The following is a 24329-nucleotide window of genomic DNA, read 5'->3' as shown; positions in this document are numbered from 1 at the left end:
TTGGATGGTTTTATGTTATTTTAAGCTTTAATATTAATGGGACTGAAATAAATAAACAAATCTTGCTAGATATGAATTTTTATAAAAGGATTTCTTTTTTTGCATATACAGATTTTATCCTAGCTAACATTGGGTGTGGATTTACTTCTGCACAGCATTAGATCAGTATAGTTTTGCATATTTAAGATAGAAAAGAAGTGTCCGCTGCCATCACTGACTTTCTGATTGACTCATTTCAGCAGAAATGATGTAGGCCGCTATGGGAGTATATGATACTAGAGTGTTCTTAGAGTCAAAACTATTACAGTATGCTAGTGTTTTAGTTTGGACTAAAGTGATATGATGTTCCTATGAGACACGTCTGAGGAATTGAATGCACAGCACTTTGACATTGACATATGGACAAGAACAGAAACATTACAAGAAATGAAACACATTAGACACAAACAAACATATTATCAGTCATTAAACTCTCTATTTTTAATGTAATAGATTTATTACATTATTACATTATAAAGTAAATAAAGCATATATTTTTATAATATATTTTTAGCGAGATTGGAAAATGGAATATAAACTAATCTTCTTCTATATTAGGAGCAAAAAATGTTCTGTAAGAATTGGCATTTTCCTAATAAATGGTTTAAAGTTAGCTTCTTACTTCAATCTTAAAAATCTTGAAACATAAAAATCTGTAAATACGATTGTTAATCGTTATATGATCCATATTTATCAATATGTTTGTCTATTGAGCTTTGCTTTTATGGATGGATGTTTCAATCTTTTTATTACATTTTGGCCTTTTTCAAGGTTAGCTGTAAAATGATTCAAATAGCAAAGCTCAATTCTATTTGCCTATTTAAATGAATTCGTAGAATAAAAAAAAACTTAATTAACCATTTACTGTAATCTGATTTGAGTTTTAATGATTCATTCATTAAATGGTTTCAAATAAATTAACAGGATTCCAATCTTGCATACTTAAGTAACTAGATGTGTGTGAGTGTTTGTTTCAATTTGTCCAGTAAGATCTTATAAACCTCCACATCGATTATTTTACAATACAGAAGATTTTTCGTATTTGAAAATCCTGATCCCCCTGTATATATATGCTCGAAAGAAAAGTGGACCATACACTTCTGATTTTAGTTTTTAAAGAACAAAATTTAAAAAAATTGGGAGGGGGGGCTATTTTTGTCTTCTCAATGGATCCTTCGCAACAGACAGACAGCTACAGATACAGACATCCTGATTTCAATATCTTTGTTATTATTTAATGTAGCAATTCTTGTTATTTTTCAGGATGAAATGAGATTATCCGAAGAGAGTCGGCAATTATTGAAAATTATGGAGACCCACAGATTATCCTCTACCACCATACAGGAATATTATTTTCTCGTATTTATTCGAATCCGGTGGATAGGAACCGGTTCTCATGTCTATGTCTAGCATCGTATTATATCCAGCTTTCTACGAATATAGAAATGTACAATCATAAGATTAAAACCAGTTTTTTTAGCCGGTGCCTCCGGCACCTCGGGGCTAAAAAAACTAGTTTTAATCTCATAATTGTACATTCTATATCCGCGGAAAGCCGTTTATAATACGATGCGAGAAATAACTATTATCATATACCTCAATGGATATATTAATACTTGGATGTTACTCCATATTTTCATATTCCCAAATAAAGAGAAACTCGTGGTGGGCTAAAATAACGATATCCACATCCAACCCCCTTACCCCTCCCCCTAACCACTGAATGAACTAACTGAACAATAAAAGAGCTCCATGTTAGCAACCTAAATTAACGACTATTTTTTCCACTGTCATGATATCTATGTATATTCTATATCCATTAATTTAGGATACTGTACAAAGCTACTCTATGCTTCGAAATGCCCGTCCGTTTGTATGTGTCTGAAACGTCATTTTTTAAGCTTATTTTCAAGATAGCAGAAATTTCTTGTTTATTTTGGGTTTGAACCGATTTTAATTAAGCGGAGTCAAAATGGAAAATATATTGCTTAACGCAATTTATATCTGATTATTGGTAAAGATGAAATCATTATAATGCTTTAGAAAGCACTTACATTAATGTTAAAGTTTTTTTTACATCGCTTAGAAACAATTCTTTTTATTTAAGAGAGAGAAAAAAATTAATTGAGAAAAAAATTAATTGATTAATTATTTTTCTGACTTTATTTCAAAATTTTGTTTCTAAGAGAATTTTCTTTACTGTTTTTCGCCAGTTAAGCAAAAATACCCTACATCCTTATTTTGAAACAAATTGAAAATAAGTGGGGGAGGTAGTTTTTTTTTCTATGCCTTTGCCCAATCCCTGAGGACTTTAACTGAAGTGCCCCAACACTGCAGGGCTACCCAATATAACCTAACCTAACCTGACCTAAAGTATTTAACAAACAAAAGAACCCCCTCCCAACTTATTTTTAATTTGATTAAAATAAGGGTTGGTGGATATCAGTGCTCAACTGGGTACTTTCTGTGAAAGCATCCGTCATCATATTTACTACCTTATCTTATACTATCTCTACATCATTTAAGTTAATTTTGATAAATTTTTCTAATGATGAAATAATAAAATTATGAAAAGGCTGAAGCTACTACTGAAACAGAATTTAGAGAGGATACCAGCCAATACACTGCACAAGATAAACGTCAGGTAATGTATACTAGATTTATTTCATCCTTCAAGCATTTTCTGAGAATTTTCCTCAGGAAGAACTGTATCCGCCAGCGGTTTGTGAAATCTTTTGGCACAAACACACAGAAAGACAGACACTTACACTGTTACTCTTTATACAAAAAAAAAACATAATGTAAAACTTGAATGATCAATTTTTACACCCTCCACCCCCCCCCCCCCCCCCCCACTGTTTTTTTTTTTAATATTCTATATTACCTCTTCAATATTAGTATTTTGTACTCATTTTATGTACAAAATACAAAAATTTGACGTCCTTGCTGGTTATTATCAGGACCACACTTTGCCTAATAAAGTCCATGATCATTTGACAAATTTAAGATAAATCAAGAACAATTATATCCTAAGTATTGTATTTATTTTAGTAAAGATGGACGGGCGTACCTAATTATATGTATTGTATATAAGATTCTAAAGAAGGTGTATCAACTTTTTTTTTATAGCTAGCCGGTTCTTTTAGTAAGTAGTAGATGTAAAATTTTTCATAGAATTCAGATATGCAATCGGTTTTTTTTGTAGACCTCTTATTTTTTAAGTAATTTAAGTTTTTTTTAAAAAAAATTAAGTCGATTTTAAGGTACTAAAATGCAACTAAAAAAAGAAAGAAAATGGCCATTATGAACAAAAATAGTAAGATCTTTCATTTGACACCTTACTTTTTCAATTCTGTTAGGTAATTATTGAAAAAATCGATTTTTTTAAACCCACGAGAATAAAAACTTTGAACTTAATTTTATTATTTCACAGATAAAAAATTATGGGTTCATATATACCTTTAGAATCAGAAAAATATTACGAATTCATTGTAAGCAAAATTGAAAAAAAAAGTTTACAATATAGTATATAAACTACAATAAAAGGAATTATATGAAAATATCATATTATATTGTACAGGCAACGTCTAAATTCTTGAATTGAGTATAAAAATGGGAAGGGGGTAAAGAGGGGGTAAAAAAGGGAAGTCGATAGTGTTGCCTGAACAAAAAATACAATTGGCCATTTGTTTAATTTTATATTTTTTTACTTTTTTTCAATTTTGCTTACAATGGATTCGTAATATTTTTCTGATTCTAAAGGTATATATGAACCCATGTTTTTATGTCTGTTTGAGAAAATATTTAGGTCTAAAGTTTTTATTAAACCGAGGTTAAAAAAATAGATTTTTTCAATAATTACTCAACAGAATTTTAAAAGTAAGGTGTCAAATTAAAGATCTTACTATTTTTGTTCTTACTGGCCATTTTCTTCTTTTATTTTGTTGCGTTTTAGTACCTTAAAACCGACTTAATTATTTTTTTTTAAAACTTAAATTACTTAAAAAATAAGAGGTCTACAAAAAAACCGATTGCATATCTGAATTCTATGAAAAATTTCACATCTACTACTTACTAAAAGAACCGGCTAGCTATAAAAAAAAAAGTTGATACACCTTCTTTATAAAATTATAAAAATGCATGATTATAACATTCATTTCAGCATTAAAGTATAAAAAGAATGGAATGGCATAAGCAGGGACCCTGTTCTGATTTTGTATTAAGTCTTGAAATAAGATAATAGCGTCGGAAATTTACACACAGCTGAGTCTCTACAAAAGAACAGAAAGCAATTTGCTAGCAGACGATAATGGGTCTCCACCAATTGGACAAGATAGTTGGGACTGGATTATACATCTCTACCCATACATTTATTATTTCAGCTCCGACGTCAACGGAGATCCCTCATCCTTCCCAAGAGAAAAAAATCCGACTGTGATAATAAATCTAGGAAAATAATCATTTTATATTTTTTCATTCTAAACAGGTGAATTTTCATTCTTTGTGTGATTTGAATGACTTATTGTTTACAGACACGACATAAGAACACTTAAATATTGAAGATGAATTGAAGATTCTGAAATAATTGGTCAGACTGTATTTTTTGTATTAGTTCTTGATAGGATTATGCTATTTAGGAAAGAAAAAGAATGAATTGATAATGTAATATTAAATGAATATTTTAATGCCACGTTAGTTTTAAGAATCAGAAACCTCTATCTACAAGTTTAACAGATATTTCAAATAGATTAACTCCACCTAAGGTAAGAGCAATATAAAAATAGCGTAGCTACTCTATATTATATGTTTTTTTCTGAATGTTTGTTTTCTTTTTTAGAAGAAATGAGGATTTAATTTGATACTATATTAGATGGCCTCATATAGATATAGAGGACGGATTTAAGTTTCGTGTAACTGTGAACTAGATTTTGCTAAGTGATGTGCATAATAATGTTGTCAAACGCCCTTTTCAGACAACCTTTTTGATTGCATGACCTTTTTTTGGAACTGGTAATGGTAATGAGTTGCGCCTATTTTTCTGCAAATGAATTCCCCTTACTCTAACTATTTAGTCGTGCGCTTGAAATAGCAGTAGTTGGGACCATCTTTAACGTCTTTAATTAAGAAGTAGTGTTGGGTTGAGATTCGAACTTATCTCCTACCCGAATCTCTAAGTAACGGTAATATTGAATAAGAAAAACTCATTACTATTTTTTTACATTACTGGTCATTTATTCAAATTTTTAGTTATCACAGATAAATTTTACAAAGATTAGGTCAGGACGATTAAAATTCAATATCACTATAGTATGTAGCATAGTCGCTAAGAGGATGTGATTTAATACAGAATTGGATACAAACAAAATAATTCTTGTGTAGGATTCCCTTGTCGATGTACCAGAAACTGAGGAAGCGTCGAAACCAAAGAAACTGATCTCTCGAAGCCAATCTGCCAGGTGATATTTCAGCAGGGATATTTGGATAGGACCATTGGCATGGATTTCATATGCAGTTATTTCATCCAGCTGCGAGAATCACTTTATAAGAGTACATGGAGTTCTGGTGCAGCATCCAAGTAATAATATATCGATTGTTAAACATAACTTTATCTCCCCCCCCCCCCTCCATATTTTTTTTAAATCTTGTTTTTGGTTCCGGAAAAATTTCTTTGACAGTTTGGATGGAAGTATATAATCAAAATACCTCTAATGTTATATTGGTATTTAAAAATTGAATCTAAATTATCATAGGTTTAACTATTTTAATATGCTAATCTACCACATAAGTTTACCTATTTGGGAATGATATTTTAAAGAATTGTTAATCATGAATTTAGTCCAAGCTTTTTTAATCCTGTTTTTTTTATACAAATATTATTCTTATATGTAAAAAGATTTTACACAAATAGAATAGTCTGTTTTACATTGTTTCGTCAAGTAAGGAATATGCATTGAATAAGGAACATAATATTCAAAATATTGTGATATGATATAAGTTATGCTATGAAATTTTTAAAAATAATCTTTTAAACATCGGAAAGGTCTTTTGAAATAGAATGACCATACCAAATGATTTATTCTTTTTAAGGAAGCTTTGAATACATTTTTGGATTAAGGCTCTTTGTTGGCTAAGCCTTTAATGGATAGTCAAGAAGCAGTCAGTTGCTTATAACATAACACATTAAAGTTTGTTTTTAATTAAAATAACTCTTTATCACAGAGAAATTGGCAATTATTGATTTACTTATAGAAAAATTGCATTCAGCTACTAAGGACCAATATAAAACTTGTCCAAAAACTGCAAATTTTAAAGTACCTGAACTCATCTAACCCTTAAAACTGGTATCATGTATGTATCCATATTATCACTCTCACATTACCTAAAAGCTATTATTTGTAAAGAATATTGTTCAAAATCTCTGATCAGGCTAGCCATGGCTAATCCCAGGCCTGTGTAATAAATTTCTTGTTAGGAAATGTTGCGACAAAACACAGAAATTTCGGTGGACCAAAACAAAATCTACTTTTTTATATGATATTTGGTTTGTATTTGCAACATAAATATTTTATTGAGCCTAAATTTAATTATCATTGATATTAAAGACTTAAATGATGTGTATCATTTTAATAGGATAATCAGATTGACAGAAGTTATAAAGAAGACCTTTTTTGTCAATTGATTTTTCAAAATAATTTAATATTGTAAAAGTGACAACAAAATCTTAACATTTTACAGGAAATCAAGGAAATTACTCAATATTATAATTCAGTTAATAAGCAAGGATTCGATATTGTAAAGATTTGTACAAAGTAGTAAAGTAAGTAATGTGGCAAAACAGAGAAATTTCATTCGAGCATGAATCTAGCCAATAGACAAAAATAATACACACATTAATACATGCTTTATCTTCTAAAATACAAAGAAGTAAGATTTTTTTATCTGAAGCTAAAAATGTCATAAATTGCAAGTCAAAAATGATTGTACTTTTTAAGTAAGATTCAAAAAATGTATTGGGGTGGTATAATTTCCTTAAATTAAGCGCCCTCCACTAGAGGCTTGGGGCAATGCAACTTTATATTGATATATTTATATCTTATAGTAGTAAAGAGCAGTTTACATTTTTAGGTTAGATATCTAATGTAGAAATAAGAATTTTACTTCATTCTACATCTACTGAAAAAAATGATAAACTGATTAATAACCAAATTCTTGCAATTAATTCTTTTTAAGTAACACAGCATTACCAGTCTAAACAGTTTAAGTCTAATATGAAAGTCTAGAGTATTAAATAGCTTAGCTGTAATTGCATTTTTTGATAATAAACATGTTTTCTTATGTATATTAACATTTATTCATGTACAGTACTTTTTAAAAACATTTCATAATTACTTCGGTTTGATCTAATTACATAATAGGATGAGTTTGTTTAGTTTCATATTAATTTAAAATTTCCTTACCGACATTTTTGTTTTATTACTTTTTTTGAAGAAGGAAACAATTTTTCTTTGGGGGGTGGGGGGGCTGGAGGGTAGCTCCTGGGGTATTAACCTTTAAAATATTGTCCAAAATCTAACCAAACCTAATATAAAGATATATTTCATATGGTGGTTTACGAGATCTTATGAACATACACATTATGCATTTATCCAGCAATTATGAAAATGGTATTTTGCATATTTGCATACTCTTTACCATTAGACTTTTTTTTGTAATTATAGTTACAAGATAAAGCATATTATGGTATCTTTTAAACTAAACCTGCGATCGTGGCTCAACACGTAGCGCAACCGCTCGTCGCCGGGGAGGTGATAGGTTCGAATCTCGGGCCGACACCGCGTCATATCTAAAGACATTCGATTCCTACTGCTGTTATGTCAGGTGCGCGACATAAATAGTAAGAGTAGGGGAAATGCCTTGGCCCATAAACAGGCGCAACTCACTACCATGCACAGTTAGGACTTCTTAGAAAAGTCGTGCAATCAAAGGGTTGGTTGTCTGATGGATGTTACTTAACCTAATATCCTTGGTGTTAGAGTATCGCATCCCATTATAAGTGGATGATGCTCTGGATTCTCTAGATGATCACTTAAAAAGAAGGAGAATCCCGCCCTTACGAGGTAATGGTAATCTTTCATAGCTATGCTTTAAGCAGTTCGTTTTTAATAACTAGTCTAATTTCCATGTTCTTTTTTTCTTTATCAATAAAAGAGGATGAAATATTATTTACTTAACTGCAATATAAGATAAGTTTTTCAAATTTTTAGAAAGATTTCCCATAAGAATGATATCAAATCTACAATTCACTTTGACATAATAATGATATAGTGATTTTTATTTGATCAGTATATTTGGTGTAATAATAAATTTATTTGTAATTGGCTTCTAGATTTCATGGGAAGATTCGCTTGACCACATAGTATAATAATATGATTATCCCTTTATATTTAAAATGCTAGTGTGTGTCTGCCTGAATATGATTACCATAACATTTTCTTTTTATCTTAACCAAAAAAACAAGAATATCTTACTTTCTACAGAGAGATATTGATATGGAATTTGACTCAAAAATATTCTGACTGAAATTACATTTTTTGCGATGTGTTAACTATATAGACAGAATAACTACAATATGCGATATTTAATTTTGTCATATTTAAAGCGAAAATGTACAAATAACAGTATAAAAATGCTTGGTAAAACCTAGCAGAAATATATTTATTTTTAGCCTGAAGTACAAAAAACATCATCTTAAATCAATAACAAAATTTTATTCAGATTTCTAAATAATATGCTGGGCGGCTTTTTGACTGACCTACAAGTAAAAGAACAAAATCTTTTTTAAATGTTAATTTACTTATACCTTGTTTCTTATCATATATGCCTTACAAAATTGTCGCAATATTTTAGAATAAGTTTTCTGATATGGTGGAATATATTTTGATAAGAAATGCTTTTACTTAGAAATATTAAAAAAAAATCATACCCTTTCAATTTCGAAGGTTTAAATATTGTAAGTTTTAGTATAGAAAACTTATATTTGTTTAGTTATGATAGATTGATAACTAGTTTTTTGCATAAAAAATGTGGGGGGTAAAAAGGGTTGTATAATAAAATTTCAATACAAATTTATCTTATGTATTAAGTTTTAGCTTAATCATTAGTTCTAGTACCTTTAGCATTAAACTAAAAGTAGAATTTTGAGGGTTTTAATCGCTTGATAATCTTAACTTCCTATTTCCATTGAATGCTTAAAAGTTTCACTTTATACATAATAATTTTGTTTTAGATATGGGAGAGATAGAAGACTGAGTATTATAATTGGAAAATATATCAAAAAGGAAGATACGGATAAGGTAAAATAAATTTTTTTCTGTCAAATGCCAAATTAAAGTCAAAATGATTCAAATTAATTTTAATTTCTTAAAGTTTAGTAAAAAATCTAAACTTATTTTAAATATTATCAGCTTATTGTTAAAAGAAATCTTTACTAAAAATGTTAGTATTCTGTCTTTGAAAGCAATTGTAGCCTCGTTGGGGTATGGCCTCCGTTGCTGTAGGGCATGAAGAAAAAAAAAACTCTCCATTATTAATAATTTCCAAAATAAAAAATAGTAGTTGCTGTGCTCGTTAGAAACTTTGAATGAAATCACCACTAAATCTTTTCATTTCATTAAGGTAAAAGTACCGAAAGAAAGAAAAAGCAGTAAAAACAATCTGTGGCAAGTTGACTCTTCCAGCTGGGAGTTTTTAGGTTAGAATAATATTACAATTACAAGTTGACCTTTCCAGCTGGGAGTTTTTAGGTTAGAATAATATTACAATTACAAGTTGACCTTTCCAGCTGGGAGTTTTTAGGTTAGAATAATATTACATTACAAGTTGACCTTTCCAGCTGGGAGTTTTTAGGTTAGAATAATATTACAATTACAAGTTGACTCTTCCAGCTGGGAGTTTTTAGGTTAGAATAATGTTACAATTACAAGTTGACCTTTCCAGCTGGGAGTTTTTAGGTTAGAATAATATTACATTACAAGTTGACCTTTCCAGCTGGGAGTTTTTAGGTTAGAAAAATATTACAATTACAAGTTGACCTTTCCAGCTGGAAGTTTTTAGGTTAGAATAATATTACATTACAAGTTGACCTTTCCAGCTGGGAGTTTTTAGGTTAGAATAATATTACAATTACAAGTTGACCTTTCCAGCTGGGAGTTTTTAGGTTAGAATAATATTACAATTACAAGCGCAGCAACTCTACAATTCAGCTTTGAACGTCTGTATTATTAGCAGTAAGTAAGGCGTATAGCAAATTCAACCTTTGAGTACAGAGTTTGTAGATTGGTATAAGAAATGGAAGTAACATGATGTCTGTGTGTCTTTCTGTAACTAAAGATCTTGCTTACTGCTGTACCAATATGGTTCTCCTTTAGAGAAAAGCTTCGCATTGGTCCATGAAAGGTTTATAACTATTTTTGGGGAAGGTTAGAGAAATAACACCTGGAACCCAACTTTATCAACTCAAAAGTAAATTAACGTATAGCAACTAAAGCAACACCTACTCTATATTTAGATCTTGTCTGTAAAGTCTTTTTCATAGAAGTAAAATAAGGTTTAGGTAAAATAGAAGTTAAGCTAATGTTTGAAATACATTTGTATTATTGTTATTGTATTAATTGATCACCTAAAGGAATTATTTTAAAACAATTTGCAAAATATTTTTCTCAAGTTCAAAACAATCATTATAGTTTTAAACAAATTAACAAGTAAATAATATGTATACAAGGATATTTATTTGTACAAGTAGCGCAGCAATAACAAGCTAACAACAGTTTAGATTGAAAAAGAAAGAGTGAAAAAAAACGATATAAGGATATACTATTGTAACGATTAAGTTTATTTTTTTGGTAGGTACTGTTAATAAATCACTGAAGATGAAGTAATTTATCAAATTGTAAGAAATCAATATTTTTAAACCTTTTAATAATTCAATAACCAAGGAAGGAAAGACTAAAGCTACTAATGGAAAGACCTTAGTTCTAGAGTAGCTATGCTACTAATAATATGACATAGGAATAGTAACAATAAATCTTTTGTTACATTTTTACCTTGAAATAGCTGAATATATGATTCAATCTTTAAAATAAGGACAACTTATATATATACAAAGGAGGGATGTTACACCAAAAGAAAAAAACAAATAGGCCCATATCTTTTTAGTTTTTAGTATCTTTACAAGTATTTGCTGTTACTGTTATCAAAGAAGAAGAAACTAAAAAAAGATTATTCTCAAATTTAAAGAAGGTTTTTCCTCTCTTGGATCTTGGATTTTAATGCAATTGAATTATTAAAAAAGTATTTAATACTTTTGATTAATTAGCGACTACGCCCCATGAAACCTATTTTATCTATTCTATTTATATTTTTTTGAGGGGGGGGGGCATTTTTTTCTAGGTGCAATTTCTTTGTCGGTAGGTCTGCCAGCCATGTCTCAAAAGGAAAACAAACTTATTTTTTTATGAAGGTTTCGTGATTTTGAAAGACTTCTCTTTCTCTTTTATTTTTTATGACAACTAAACATCTGCTCTTTTGTCCATTCATGATTCTTGTTGTGCCTCGCTACTTTTTATGTTGTCATCCTTGTTAATGATGATAATTTTAAATACAGAAATTCCTATACTTAGTTTAAAGCGAGAATATACTCATTTTAAAATTAATTTATAAATTGACAGACACAAATTTTAAATTTCTTGAATAGTTTTGCCCGTCTTCCTGAATGGCCGAATTCTTAAAAATTCTAATCTGAATGGAGGGAACATTGAACTGTAAATTATACCTGTACCAAAAGTTGTATAAACGTGTTCTCTCATTCGTTAACATAAAAACTGGAATAGTTATTTCTCGCATCGTATTATAAACAGCTTTCCGCGGATATAGAATTAGTACAATTATAAGATTAAAACCAGTTTTTTTAGTCCCGAGGTGCCGAAGGCACGGGCTAAAGAAACTGGTTTTAATCTTATGATTGTATATTTTATTTCGTAGAAAGCTGGATATAATACAATGCTAGACATAGTTTTTTTCGTATGGATGAGAACCGGTTCCTATCCACCGGATTCGAATGAATACGAGAAAACCTTTTCTCCTTCGGCACCTCGGGGCTAAAAAAACTAGTTTTAATCTTATAATTGAACATTCTATATCCGCGGAAAGCTGTTTATAATACGATGCGAAAAATAACTATTATTACATCTTGATTTTCCGAAGTATTTTATAAATAACTTTATAATTTAATCTGTTGAATGGGTTATTTTTTTACTATCATTTGGGAGAAGCAATATAATAATATAAGCAATATAAGAGTAACTTTTTTGATATTGAGAACTACTCTAGAAATAAGGGATGATTTGAGGATCTTTAAGGAAATGGGTCCAAGTCGGATATAATGTATTTTTATAAGCTGACATACCTAATATTGTTTCTAAAAATCAATCAGTTACAGTCTACAAAAGTGTGACATCACACTAGCATACTAGCTTAAACTAAAAATTATATTGTTATACAATGAAATTAAACAACCTTGGAAGTTGAAATTAGCTAGTTATAGCTTGAGGCATGTGCGCTTTAACACATAAATTAAACAAAATTTTCAATTCATCTTAAATAACATTTCTAATTGATACTTTATTTGGATATTTAGAATAGTTCTATGAAATTCTCTATTTAGTAGCGCTGCCAATCTATATATTGGGTCACCATTTAAGAAATTCATAATTGATATTTTTATATAGAAACATAGTTTTTTCCAAAGTCTCTAATAAATATATGAAATCTAATTTGTACCAAAATTTAGAGTTTATTCTTTACAATTTTCTTATAGATATATTCTCCCATATATCTTTTTATTAGAAAGAAATGTATTTTTCAAAATATTATATTTGCGTACGATTTCAATCAAAAATAAGAATTGCTCTAAAAGACTTGCAATACAATTTAGCTATTATTTAGCTTATTGAGTTTCTTTTTAATCTAAGACTGACGAATAAAAACCTAGCATCTAAAGGCTCTGTATTCAAGGACCAAAATGACACTAATCCTAAAAAAAAGTCTTAAATCTTAAACTGAAATAGTCTAAAACCAACCCAGGACCTTGTTCCTCTGATACTGCATTTCTATATCCACATTATGTATTATTTACACAAAATCAACCTGTATTTTTAAACCTTTAGCAATCTTGCTGACTCATAAAATTTTCTAATTAGGCAGACTATTCAAAATATTGGCCAACATGTTTTCAAACAAGTTACACATACAGGAAATCTACTAGTCTGTACTGTCATGAATCACCACAGCTTCCACAAACGCAGCCGCTATTCTAACTTTGCTAATCTTCAGCCAAGCCGCATCTACTAAATTGGCAGCTCTTTAAAATTAAGGCCAAAATACAACCCAAAGCCGCTCATCAACAATCATCTATTGCAGGAGACTAAATAGTCCAGCTGCCGAGCCCTGTTTTTTTCTTTACTGTTATATAAAAAATGTACATATTAGTAAAGTTCACTGTTAATATTGAAACAAATGTTTCTAAACTTTTTTTATTTATTTGTGTTTGTAAAAAGAAAAACATGGATATAGAAAATATACAGGAAGCAGCATAGAGTAGATAAATAAGATAACAAGCTTTCTTTTATTTCTTTTATATAGAAATTTGGACAGACGAACAGTAATCAAATTCCTTTAATTCATAAGTATACACAAGCTAAATATTTTTTTAAAAATCTTTTAACAACACATATTTATTTCCTCAGGGATTTCTTTAGAATATTTCAATTAAAAACTTACTTATTAATTTTTAAAACTTCTTTTTTTTCTGTCATTCATATTCTATGAGAAAGCATATGCTATTAAAACAAGGGCATATAATTACAGGTGGTGAAGAAATAAAAATATATAAGCAAATGTGAATTTGTTAGATAAATGTTTTTTAATCTCTCACTTATCTAAGAGAGGGGGAGGGGGGGCATTTTGCTATTAATTTCACTGGTACCCAAAGTTTTATTACCATGTTATCTTATTCGTTGGCTCAAAACATCAGGTACTATTACTGAATATTGATTGGTTAGTTCAATACAAGTAGAGCTCAAACGTTTCCACCAATAATTTCCCTCTACCGAAGGGGTAAGCTTGGTTATCCACAAAAGGGATGTATATTAATTTAACATCCATTGTCTTATTCCTTAATATCCCTGCAATAAACAGAAAGTTTTTTTTTAATTCTTCAAGACATACTCTGATGCACTGACCTACCACAGTTGTAATAAACAGTAGCTGCGCTACTAAAAAGGAAAACAAAAGTGGAAAAGAGGGAATATCCCGAGTGAATATTAGGCTATTTTCAAAAACAAACTCCAACTCATAAGAGAGACATATATTTAGAAATTTTATTCATGTTTTTTAAAAGCGAAGCTTTTCTATAATTAGGGTCGGTCCGTACGTCCGTCCGTCCGAGATAGATAGCTTTTATTCGTTAATTTAGACATGTTAGAATTGTCCTATCGATTTCAAACTTTGCATGATGATTTCTGTAGTAGTTAGGTACGATTTAGAAAGCGTAGCAACTGTTTAATCATTACCAGAATGTCCGTACGTCTATTTTAAACATGTTGATTTTTCTACTTTTTTAACAACAAATTTTGGGTATAGTCCTTTCCACAACATCCCTCCATTAGGAGCGATTCTTCGTATTTTTCAAATAGCTTTTCTCCTATTTCTAGCCCCTGCGGGGGGCTCTAACCCTGCGAGGCCAATTACTTAACCCTGTGGGGCAATCACCTAACACAATATAACCTAACCTAACCTAAAATAACCTATAAAAAGCCATTTTAAAAATACGAAGAATCGCTCCTTATGGAGAGGGATGTCGTGGAAAGGACTATACCCCAAATTTTTATGTGATCTAATTATCCGTTTGATCTGATTTTTGGTATATTGATTCCTGGGACAACAAAGAACAATAGTATAAGCGAAGCAACTCTATAATCAAGTCCTAAAAATGTAAGTATGTCCATAAACATTATCCTGTATCAAGCAGTTTTTCAACAAATTTACTTACAATTTTGCTTCGACTCTTTCGAAACTTTTATATTCTGATTATTCAGTTCAGACAATATACAAGTGTTAATGTCCGTTTGTCTTACCGTTTCAGTGCTTCGCTTTTATGGATGTTGTCATCCTTGTTTTTGGTGATTTTATACAAAATATGATACTAAGTCAGATTAGGATTTTAGTAGTTGTAATAGTTATAAATCCAAATAATATAAAGCTTCTTAGGCTAGCCTAGTAGTGTTTATAGGATTTAGCCTAATATTTATTTATAATTATATTGACGTGTTCATATATCATTAAAATTTGATTTTATAGCTGTATGGTGTAATATTGTTACCTTTGACGACTTTTTAAACAAATAGATAAGACTTTAAGTATTACCAAAAGTTGGTTGGATGCGTTGTATAGAAACCCTTCAATTAATTAGGGGAAATAAAGTATAAAAGTTTGAAATGAATTGAAATCTTTCTGAAACTATTTCCCTATCCCTTATTCTCTATCAGATAACATCTCGCACCTGTTGAATTCTATTCCTCCTATACAAATACTTTCTTAACTTTGGCAAATTAAACTTCAGACAAAATTGAAATATGCCTGCTTTTTGTTTATTTCTAACTAGCAGTTGCGCCCCTAGAGACCTCTAGGAAGGTGGAGAGTCGAATCCCTAACTTTAAATTTTAGTTTTATAAAGAAAACGTAAAAAAAATAGTTTTTTCATGGGGGTAATTTTTTTCGGGAGAATTCACTGGGGGTAGTACCCTCCTCCAAAAATAGTTGTAAATCATCCCAGGATCTATGAGAAACTACATTGTAAAAGAGAACCATATCGATGCAGCGGTAAGTGTTATCAGATGGTCACTCTTATGTATGGATAATTCAAGTTACCTAAAAGTCTAGAAAATGTTTGTTTTTTAGAATTATTCCACTTATTGCATATTATTTGAAAGCCAAAAAATTCTAGTTTTTAAAAAAAGGATATATCTATGTAGTAGTGGTTTGAGTGCATATGCGTGTAAAATGAATGAATAGCTAGAACTTGAATTTGAAAAATAACTACAGCATGACCCTCGAAAAAGTATTTTTAAGCATCTGCAGCCTATATTTCTCAATAAAATATTAAAAGATTCATATGTACTTGTTCTCTATAATTTTCTACATCAAAGGATATCAAAATATTTTTTTTACATCAATTAACAGCCGAGATTTTTAAAGCCAAAGTTTGGAAAAAGTTCTTGAGAAACTGGATATTGCTAAATATTTCTTAGTTTTTTATTAGTATATTACTTTTTATCAACCAGTTAAAAAATAAATAAGAAAGAAGAGCAAGTTTACAATTAATACATTTTTTATTGCATCAAAAAACGTTACTTTTACATATAAAAAACTACTTTTCAAATTTTACTGAATACATTTTTCTTATAACCATTTTCCCTCAAATCTTATAATATCTCCCACTTATTAATATGACCTTAAATAAACCCCTCCCCAATTTATGCTCATTACCGGAAAGATTATCGCCACCTTTACCAATAAATTCACGCCCACTCATCAAATTAATCTAAGACACATAAAAATCATTTAAATTGTTAAATGTTTAATAAAAGTTTGTAGCTGTAACTTTTTGTTTTTTTAACTTATTTTGATAAAATAAAAAGTGTTTGATTTCTGTTTATGTAAACTTTTAATTTGCTACTATTTTTTATAGGATTTCTTTCTGTAAGGGTGTTTTTGCAATTTACACTAATCTAAAAATGCCTTTTAGAGCAAGTGAAAAAAGTGCTTTCAGCATGAAATAAATTTCTTGGAAAAATCTTTATATAAGTTTTATAAAAAGTATTGAAATTATGAGGAAAACACGTCATTTCACTTAAAAAAACATTTTTCTTGAAAAGTTACTTTTTCCTCAGCCACTTATTCAAAACTTTGGCTCTAAAAATCTCAGCTGTTAATTCATGTAAAAAAAATATTTTTATATCTACTTATGTGGAAATCTACAGAGAACAAGGACATATACATTTTTTGATAATTCATTGAGAAATATGGGCTGCAGATGCTTAAAAATACTTTTTCGAGGGTCATGCTGTATATTAACTAGAAACAAAAATTTTACAGAAATTTTTGATTGCTCCAAATTTCTTAATTCTCTAAAAAACATTTCAGACAATTTTGTTTCACTTTTTAAGCTAATTTTTTCATTGGAAATAAAGACCTTTATGTAAATAAGCAATCAAGTAGTTATTTTTTAAAATCACAATCAAACAATTTTCTCCAGAGGTTAAATATGATCATCCAATATTAGATCACATTCTGTATGTTGTTTAAGCTGTGTTTCAAGAAAATTTCTTGAAAAATACTGACGTTCGTTATTTAGACATTTATTCATATTTACTAAAAGTTATTAAATTATTAACTAATATTGTGCATATAAAGCATCATATTCATTAAAACTTATGTAAAGGAATGATAAACCAGTATTCCTCTAGTTTTATCCTTATACTAGCGGCTACGCCAATAGAGGCCTCTAGGGGCTCTTCATGTGTTAGGAGGGAAGGGGGAAGTTGACCCCCCAGTTTAGAATGTAGTTTTAAAAAGAAAAAAGTTTCGGCACCCTTGTACGAAGGGTAGTCCTGTAAGTCCAGTGGGGCCGTTTGGTATGTTTTTGATATTTATTTTTTAGTGGCGATTTCTCTTTGGGAGTGTGATGATACCTTTACTGTTATTAAATATACATATATTTCAATTTGGAAATATTTAGGTCAAGATCTTGAAAGGAAAGAAAGTTCTACAGAGCCTCCAGTACTGCCAGATGACAGGTTGCAGCAGGACTCAAACAGATCATCTTCCAGCCGCCAGAATAATCCAGGTACTATATTTTCCTAGGAGGATATACCTTATATAAAAGATTCAGTATCTGTATCTGTCTGTCTGTGTGTATTGAGTATAGTTCTCATTTACAGTGAAGCTTCTCATATGTCATTGAAAGGTTTATAACTATTTTGGGGGAGGGTTACACCACCCTCCAAAGAGATATCATCCCGAGAAAAAAATCCCTCCCCCTTTTTCCTTTTCTTTTAAATCTAAAATAGAAAGTTGGGGTGGTCGACTACCCTCCCCCCACAGATTAAGTGCCCATAGAGGCCTATATGGGCGTATCAAAAACAAAATCAAAAACAAGAATTACAACATACATAAGAGTGAAAACCAAGAAATTAGACATATGGATAAACATAAACATCTATAGAGTAGCATCTTAAGAAAATTCAGAACTCCTAATCTTCCCAGGATTCATTTAAAATCAAGTCAATAAAACAATTAATTCACATACTAATTTAGTACCAAAAAGGTAGAAACATGAAACATTTGTAGAATTCGCCTTTAACTAAAAGACTTTTTTTGATAAATAGATTACCTTTCCTTGCCAATTACACACGTGTTATAAGTTAAAGTAACACCAAACAGACAAACAATTCTTTTCTTATAGATACCCGACTACCTCCACATACAGGGCAACGTACAAGCAGTACACACCAGTCATTTACAGGTTAGTGTACCACCGTACATTTAGTACACAAAACGTAAAAGCAGTACACACCAGGTCATTTACAGGTTAGTATACCAGCTTACAAGCAGGACACATCATTCATTTACAGGTCATTTATAGGTTAGTATACCAGCGTACAAGTAGTACACACCAACGTACAAGCAGTACACACCAGTCATTTACAGTATAGTATCACCTTTTATAAAAGTAACAGGATCTCTGTCTGTCTGTGTGTATCCAAGGATCTCTCTAACCGCTGGAACAATATAATTTATAATATAGCTTCTAAACTGTCCTGGGAAGGTTTATGCAATTTTGGGGAACCGTTCCAACACTCTCCCAAGAGAAATTGCAAATAAATACCAAAAATATTTTCTGATTTAAGAGCATTGCCTTTATAGATGTTTTCATCCTTGTTTTCTTGGTTTTAATTGTATATTTTATTTTTGACATTTCATTATCTTGCATAATTTTTTTTAGAAAATGCATAATGTGATAGTGACTGCGTCAAACTTAAATTAATTTAAGTCATCCTTGAAAATATTAACGTTCAAAATTTCACATAATAAATTAATGAATAATGTGAAATTTGTAAGAGAGAAACAGGCCTCTAGGTGCATCTGAGGGAAGGGTTGGGAGTCGACCCCCACTTTACATTTTATTTAAAACAGGAAAAGTAAAAATAATTAGACAAACAGGGTATTTTATTCCATGGGCGGGCGATTTCTCTTGGGAGGTTGGGGATACTCACCCTAAAAACAGATATAAACCTTCCCTTCACCTATGAGAAACGTTATTGTAAGGGAGAACCGAATCGGTCCAGCGGTTAGAGAAATCTTTAGGTTTAAACACACTTGGACACACAAAAAGATAGATAGACATTCTGTGGCTAACATATATTGATTAAAACTTTAAACTACAAAAACATAAAAATTATCTTACTATTTAGGGAAAAGTGAGACAGAGAGGTCTTTCAGTGACAAAATAGAGGCTATGCTCTGCTATCAGGTAAATATATCAGTCATATTAAAAGGTTTATCCATTTATGTTATAATACAAAATGTTAAACGTAGTTACAAGAAGCACAAAAAAAATATAAAGTCTATCATTGTTTTATGTTTCTATTTGCTTCGCCCCTAGCCTCTAGGGAATGCGAAGAAGGTCGGGAAAAATTTATAAAGCTTTTCCTCAATTTGATACATCAGATTTTTAGATCTTTAGCTTCAGAAAAAAAATGACTTCTTATTTAATAGGATAATGGTTATTTATCACATCGTAATATAGACAGCTTTCCAGTTATATAATATTCAAATTTGGTTACAGTTTTGATGCAAAGGCCCGGGCCAACAAAGCAGAGATTATTCTATATGTTTCAAATAATTTTTTCAATTTTTGGAAATCAATCGAATTCGAAGCCATACTTGAAAAAAAGAAGTAAGGACAAAATTAAATGTTATTAGGAGCCAGTGGATAGTTCTACAGCTGGTAAAAAGCAGCTGCAAGAGTTTACAGACAGCTCTCCAGCTGCTAGAAAGCAGCCGCATGAGTCTACAGACAGCTCATCAATGGAACAGCGTGGCAGCGGCAGTTCTAGCAGGAATAAATACAGCAATTAGTAATAGATCTCAAGGGATAATGTTTAGGCTCAATAGTAGGCTATAAAAGTTTTCCGGAATTTTAATAAATATAATAGATTTGAAATCTGCATAAAATTTTAAGGATTTTTTATAAAATTCGTTTTTTATATAATTCATTATTTAAAAGCGCAAATCCAATTTTAGTTAATAAATTTTGACCAATAGGATAGGTGGATTGGAAACTACCTGCGCTCTAATTGGTTGAATGATGTACGTCACTTAAGCTTCTCCAATCAGAGCGCAGATAGTGTTCAATCCACCAATCACAGATGTCAAAATTATTTAACTTAATTTGTATTTGCGCTTATAGATAAAGAATTATACAAAAAACGAATTTTATAAAAATTCCTTAAAATTTTATGCAGATTTCAAATCTATTATATTTATTAAAATTCCGGAAAACTTTTATAGCCTACTCAATAGTGCTTTATTAGAGACTGCTAGTGGCGGTTTAGGTTTAAAAGGGAGAGTCTATCCCCCCCCCCCCCACTTTAAATATATAGTTTTTAAAAAAGAAAAAAATGTATGGGGTTATCTTTTGCTAGAGGTGATTTCTCTTGGGAGGTTGGTGATACCCTCTTCCAAAACTTCATTAGTTATCCTTCAGTATGGACAGATTACATCCTGTTACTTTTATATAAGGATTGTGATTTTAAAAACCCTTTATATACAGAAAAAAAAATTCCCCAACCCTTTTCTACTCTATTTCTAATTGCTCAATGGTACAGGGAAAGGAAAAGGAAAAAATTGAGTTTTTGCCGCCAAAGAAAAACATCTTCATCTTCGACTACAAATATCAATGTGGAAAATACAATCAAAATATCTTCAAACTCTGTATCAGGTTTGATATTTTTTTAACCATTAAAAACTGCAAAAGATTATTTGAAAAAATATAAGGCAAAGAAACGTATTACATTCATAGGAAGGGTGTCTAAGCTTTATAGAACACACTACACTAAGTTTTATATAATTATATATATGCTTTATGTTCAATGATATTCTACAGTCTACATAAATTATAGATGGTATTTTCTTGTTATTGCTGCGCTTCAAATGAACATAATAATCTTTATTTCAGCAGCAAAAGTTTGTGTTTAATTGACGAAACCCCTGCCCTTTTGTTTCAGAGAATAATTCAATAAGCAGTTGCTCTGAGAGGGGAGGAGCATCTCTGTCAGCCGCCTCAACTGCCATAGCCGCTACTTCCTCTTCATTAGAGATGGCGGCTGCCATTTCTTGTGGCGCAATTTCAAGCAGCGGAGCAAGAAATGATCCTGTCATTGATCCTGAAAAGTTTTTAAATGAAAGGTGAATAATTTTGTTCTTTGGCGCGAAGCTACTCTTTTTAAGTTTTCCAGTAAATATTAATCGGTTTCGAAGCCATACTGGAAAAAATTTCTGAACATGAATATACAACAACAAAAGATTTATCTTAGTCAAGTTAAAAACACTTTAAAAGAACATAACTAGCTCAGGTTTCTTTACAGGTTACCATGCGCCAGCCCGGGGTCTGATAGAGAATATTCTTTGAGGGTTGAGGGGGAAGCTGAAACTTTACTCCAAAGCAGATTCAAAGGGTAAGATTATTTCTTTCAGGATCGTTCAATAGATTTCAAACTTGGCATAGTGATTTCTGCAATAGTTAAGTATGATTTAAATGGTGTAGCAACTCTGTAATTAACAGAAAGTCCGTAGGTATTTTTAGAATATGTTGATTTTTAACTTTTTCGACAACAGTCGAGCTACACATATTTTTGCTATAGCCGTGATAAAAGTTGAAATATGGTGCGTGTTCGCCTCGATTTTTAATCCAAGCTCACCTATCTGTAACGGAGTGAACGCCCTAAAAAAGATGTTTCAAAAATAAAACTCAATATGAATGTAATTTTGTGGCATTTAAAAAAAAGGCATCTAGTTTTCAGTTTTTCCATCAATTTTTTAAAAATTCATTGCTTTCTCATCATTTTTCTGACCTTTTGGGACTTCTAAAAAGATAGTTCCAAAAATTTTTCTGTCCGTTTGTTTGTCCTTCATTTTTCATTACATTTAGGAGTGTAATAAACCCCCAATTATCATAAGATATTCTTAAGATAATAATCTTAATTCTACCTATATTAGAGATAGAGTTTATTTCACAGCTTGTAATAATTTATAAATGTTAAGGGTTTGCATCTCTTTACACGAAAGGAAAGTAATCTTTTTTTCCATTTCATAAAGCCTTACGTTTTCTTGAGAACTAATCTTGTCTTACATTTATTATTTACATTCTTCCCCTCTCATTTTATTATTACACTTCCTTTTTGTGCCTAGCAGGAAATAAAATTACACAGATTCAAATAAACAAAGTTTTATGGGGGAGTTTCTTTGCATAGTTTTTATTACACATAAATCAAACTAATTTCAATAAACAAATTTCTTGCAGTAATCAATTTAAAGTTAGAAAACATCAAAATCTAAGGAATTAATAATCATATTTTTTGATAGTAAGGGTCGAAAAAGAGTTTTAAATCAAATTGAGCTTTTTGATATAAGAAGAATACTTGTTGCATTTTAATGTCAAATTTAAAAACATTAACTTACTTACAATGAAAGATACCCGCGACCGTGGCTCAACACTTAGCGCATCCGCTCGTCGTCGGGAAGGTGTTAGGTTCGAATCTCGGTCCGACAACGCGTCATAACTAAAGACGTTAAAAATGGTTCCAACTGCTAATATGTCAGATGCGCGACGTAAATAGTTAGAGTGGGGGGAATGCCTTGGCCCAAAACAGGCGCAACTCTTTACCATGCACAGTTAGGACTTCTCAGACAAAGGTCGTGCATCACAGAGAGTTGGTTGTCTGTAATCTACTGTACCACGGGTATGAGGTGAAGGATCAAGAGTCTGGCCTTGAGTTGACAAGTTGACTGTTCAGTCCAGGTGCAACTCACTCATACGACATTAGCATATCATGAAAGATAGACAGATAATAAAACAAATATATCCTTATATAAAAGTAATAGGATGTCTTTCTGTGTGTTTGTCTGTTTGTGTGTACTAAAGGATCTAGCTAACCGCTGAACCTGATTCTTCTTTACTGAGTACCTTCTAATAGGTCCTGGGAAGATTTTTAACCATTCTGGGGGAGGGTACCACCACTCTCCTAAGTTAAATCAACCCTAGAAAAAAAATCACCCCCAAGTTTGTTTTTACTTTTTCTTGAATTAAAGTTGTAAATGGGGAATGTCGACTCCTCTCCCCTCCAATGATTCCACTATAAGTAGGAGAATCTTTACCTAAATCTTTACTAAACTCTTTGCAGGAATCAATCAACGGATAGCTTCTATGAGACCGGGTCAGAATCATGTTCAACATTTGAACACTTTAAATCCAGGTATGTTAATAATAATGTAAAGCAAAGGACTTTGTGACAGACTTACGGACATAATTTAAGTATATTGTATCCATAGCAAATGTTTCTTTATCTTTGTCCATATTTTAAAAAGACATATATATTTTATTTTTTCACACAATTAAAATTTTTGTTCTATGCTTAATTGTTAAGTATATGGACCAATGATTAAAAAGTTTTCTAAAAGTTTGTAGTCCTTTGAAAAGTTACGTGATTATATGATTCCTTACGAAAATTAGTTTATTAAGCATTAATTAGATATCTATCTGCCAATGTACAAATCTAAATGTACAACAAAAAAAATTTAAGACTAAATATGTATTTTTCCCTTTTATTTTAGTTTCCCTATTTCTTACAATGATTCCCCTTTCAAAAAAAATCAGTCACACCTCCTACTTAATACAAAAAGCACATAAGTGGCTTTTACCCAATTACCTTAATGTTTAGTTCTTTGCTTTTTAATGTTTTTTTTAAGGCGCGGCTTTTCTATAATAATGAAAATAAGTCACTACATTGCAACATGGTTAGCATTGTTGTAAAAATCATAAACAATCCTTTTCTCTGATATGGTTCTCCTTAACAACGCAGCTTCTCATAGGCCCTGTGAAGGAATATAACTAT

The 24329-nt window shown here is 30.7% G+C and overlaps 1 protein-coding gene across 1 annotated transcript in view; it reads left to right on the top strand.

Moving 5' to 3' along the window:
* Positions 1-24329, top strand: part of LOC145324455 (uncharacterized) — an 84217-nt gene that overhangs the window by 52461 nt on the left and 7427 nt on the right. Inside the window, exons 13-26 of the mRNA XM_080167042.1 lie at positions 1303-1384; positions 2616-2683; positions 4422-4489; positions 4736-4802; positions 5419-5495; positions 9326-9392; positions 9715-9790; positions 17894-18001; positions 18620-18679; positions 19629-19687; positions 20140-20277; positions 21046-21157; positions 21444-21624; positions 23619-23690. Coding sequence (XP_080023168.1) covers positions 1303-1384; positions 2616-2683; positions 4422-4489; positions 4736-4802; positions 5419-5495; positions 9326-9392; positions 9715-9790; positions 17894-18001; positions 18620-18679; positions 19629-19687; positions 20140-20277; positions 21046-21157; positions 21444-21624; positions 23619-23690 — 1235 coding nt within the window. The remainder of the gene's footprint in view (positions 1-1302; positions 1385-2615; positions 2684-4421; positions 4490-4735; positions 4803-5418; positions 5496-9325; positions 9393-9714; positions 9791-17893; positions 18002-18619; positions 18680-19628; positions 19688-20139; positions 20278-21045; positions 21158-21443; positions 21625-23618; positions 23691-24329) is intronic.

Source organism: Acartia tonsa, chromosome 7, assembly GCF_053477335.1.
Source record: "Acartia tonsa isolate MP-2025a chromosome 7, ASM5347733v1, whole genome shotgun sequence".
In the NCBI taxonomy this organism is placed as follows: Eukaryota; Metazoa; Arthropoda; class Copepoda; order Calanoida; family Acartiidae; genus Acartia; species Acartia tonsa.
The sequence above is the reverse complement of the archived record's forward strand: the minus strand, read 5'-3'. Positions and strand labels throughout refer to the sequence as shown.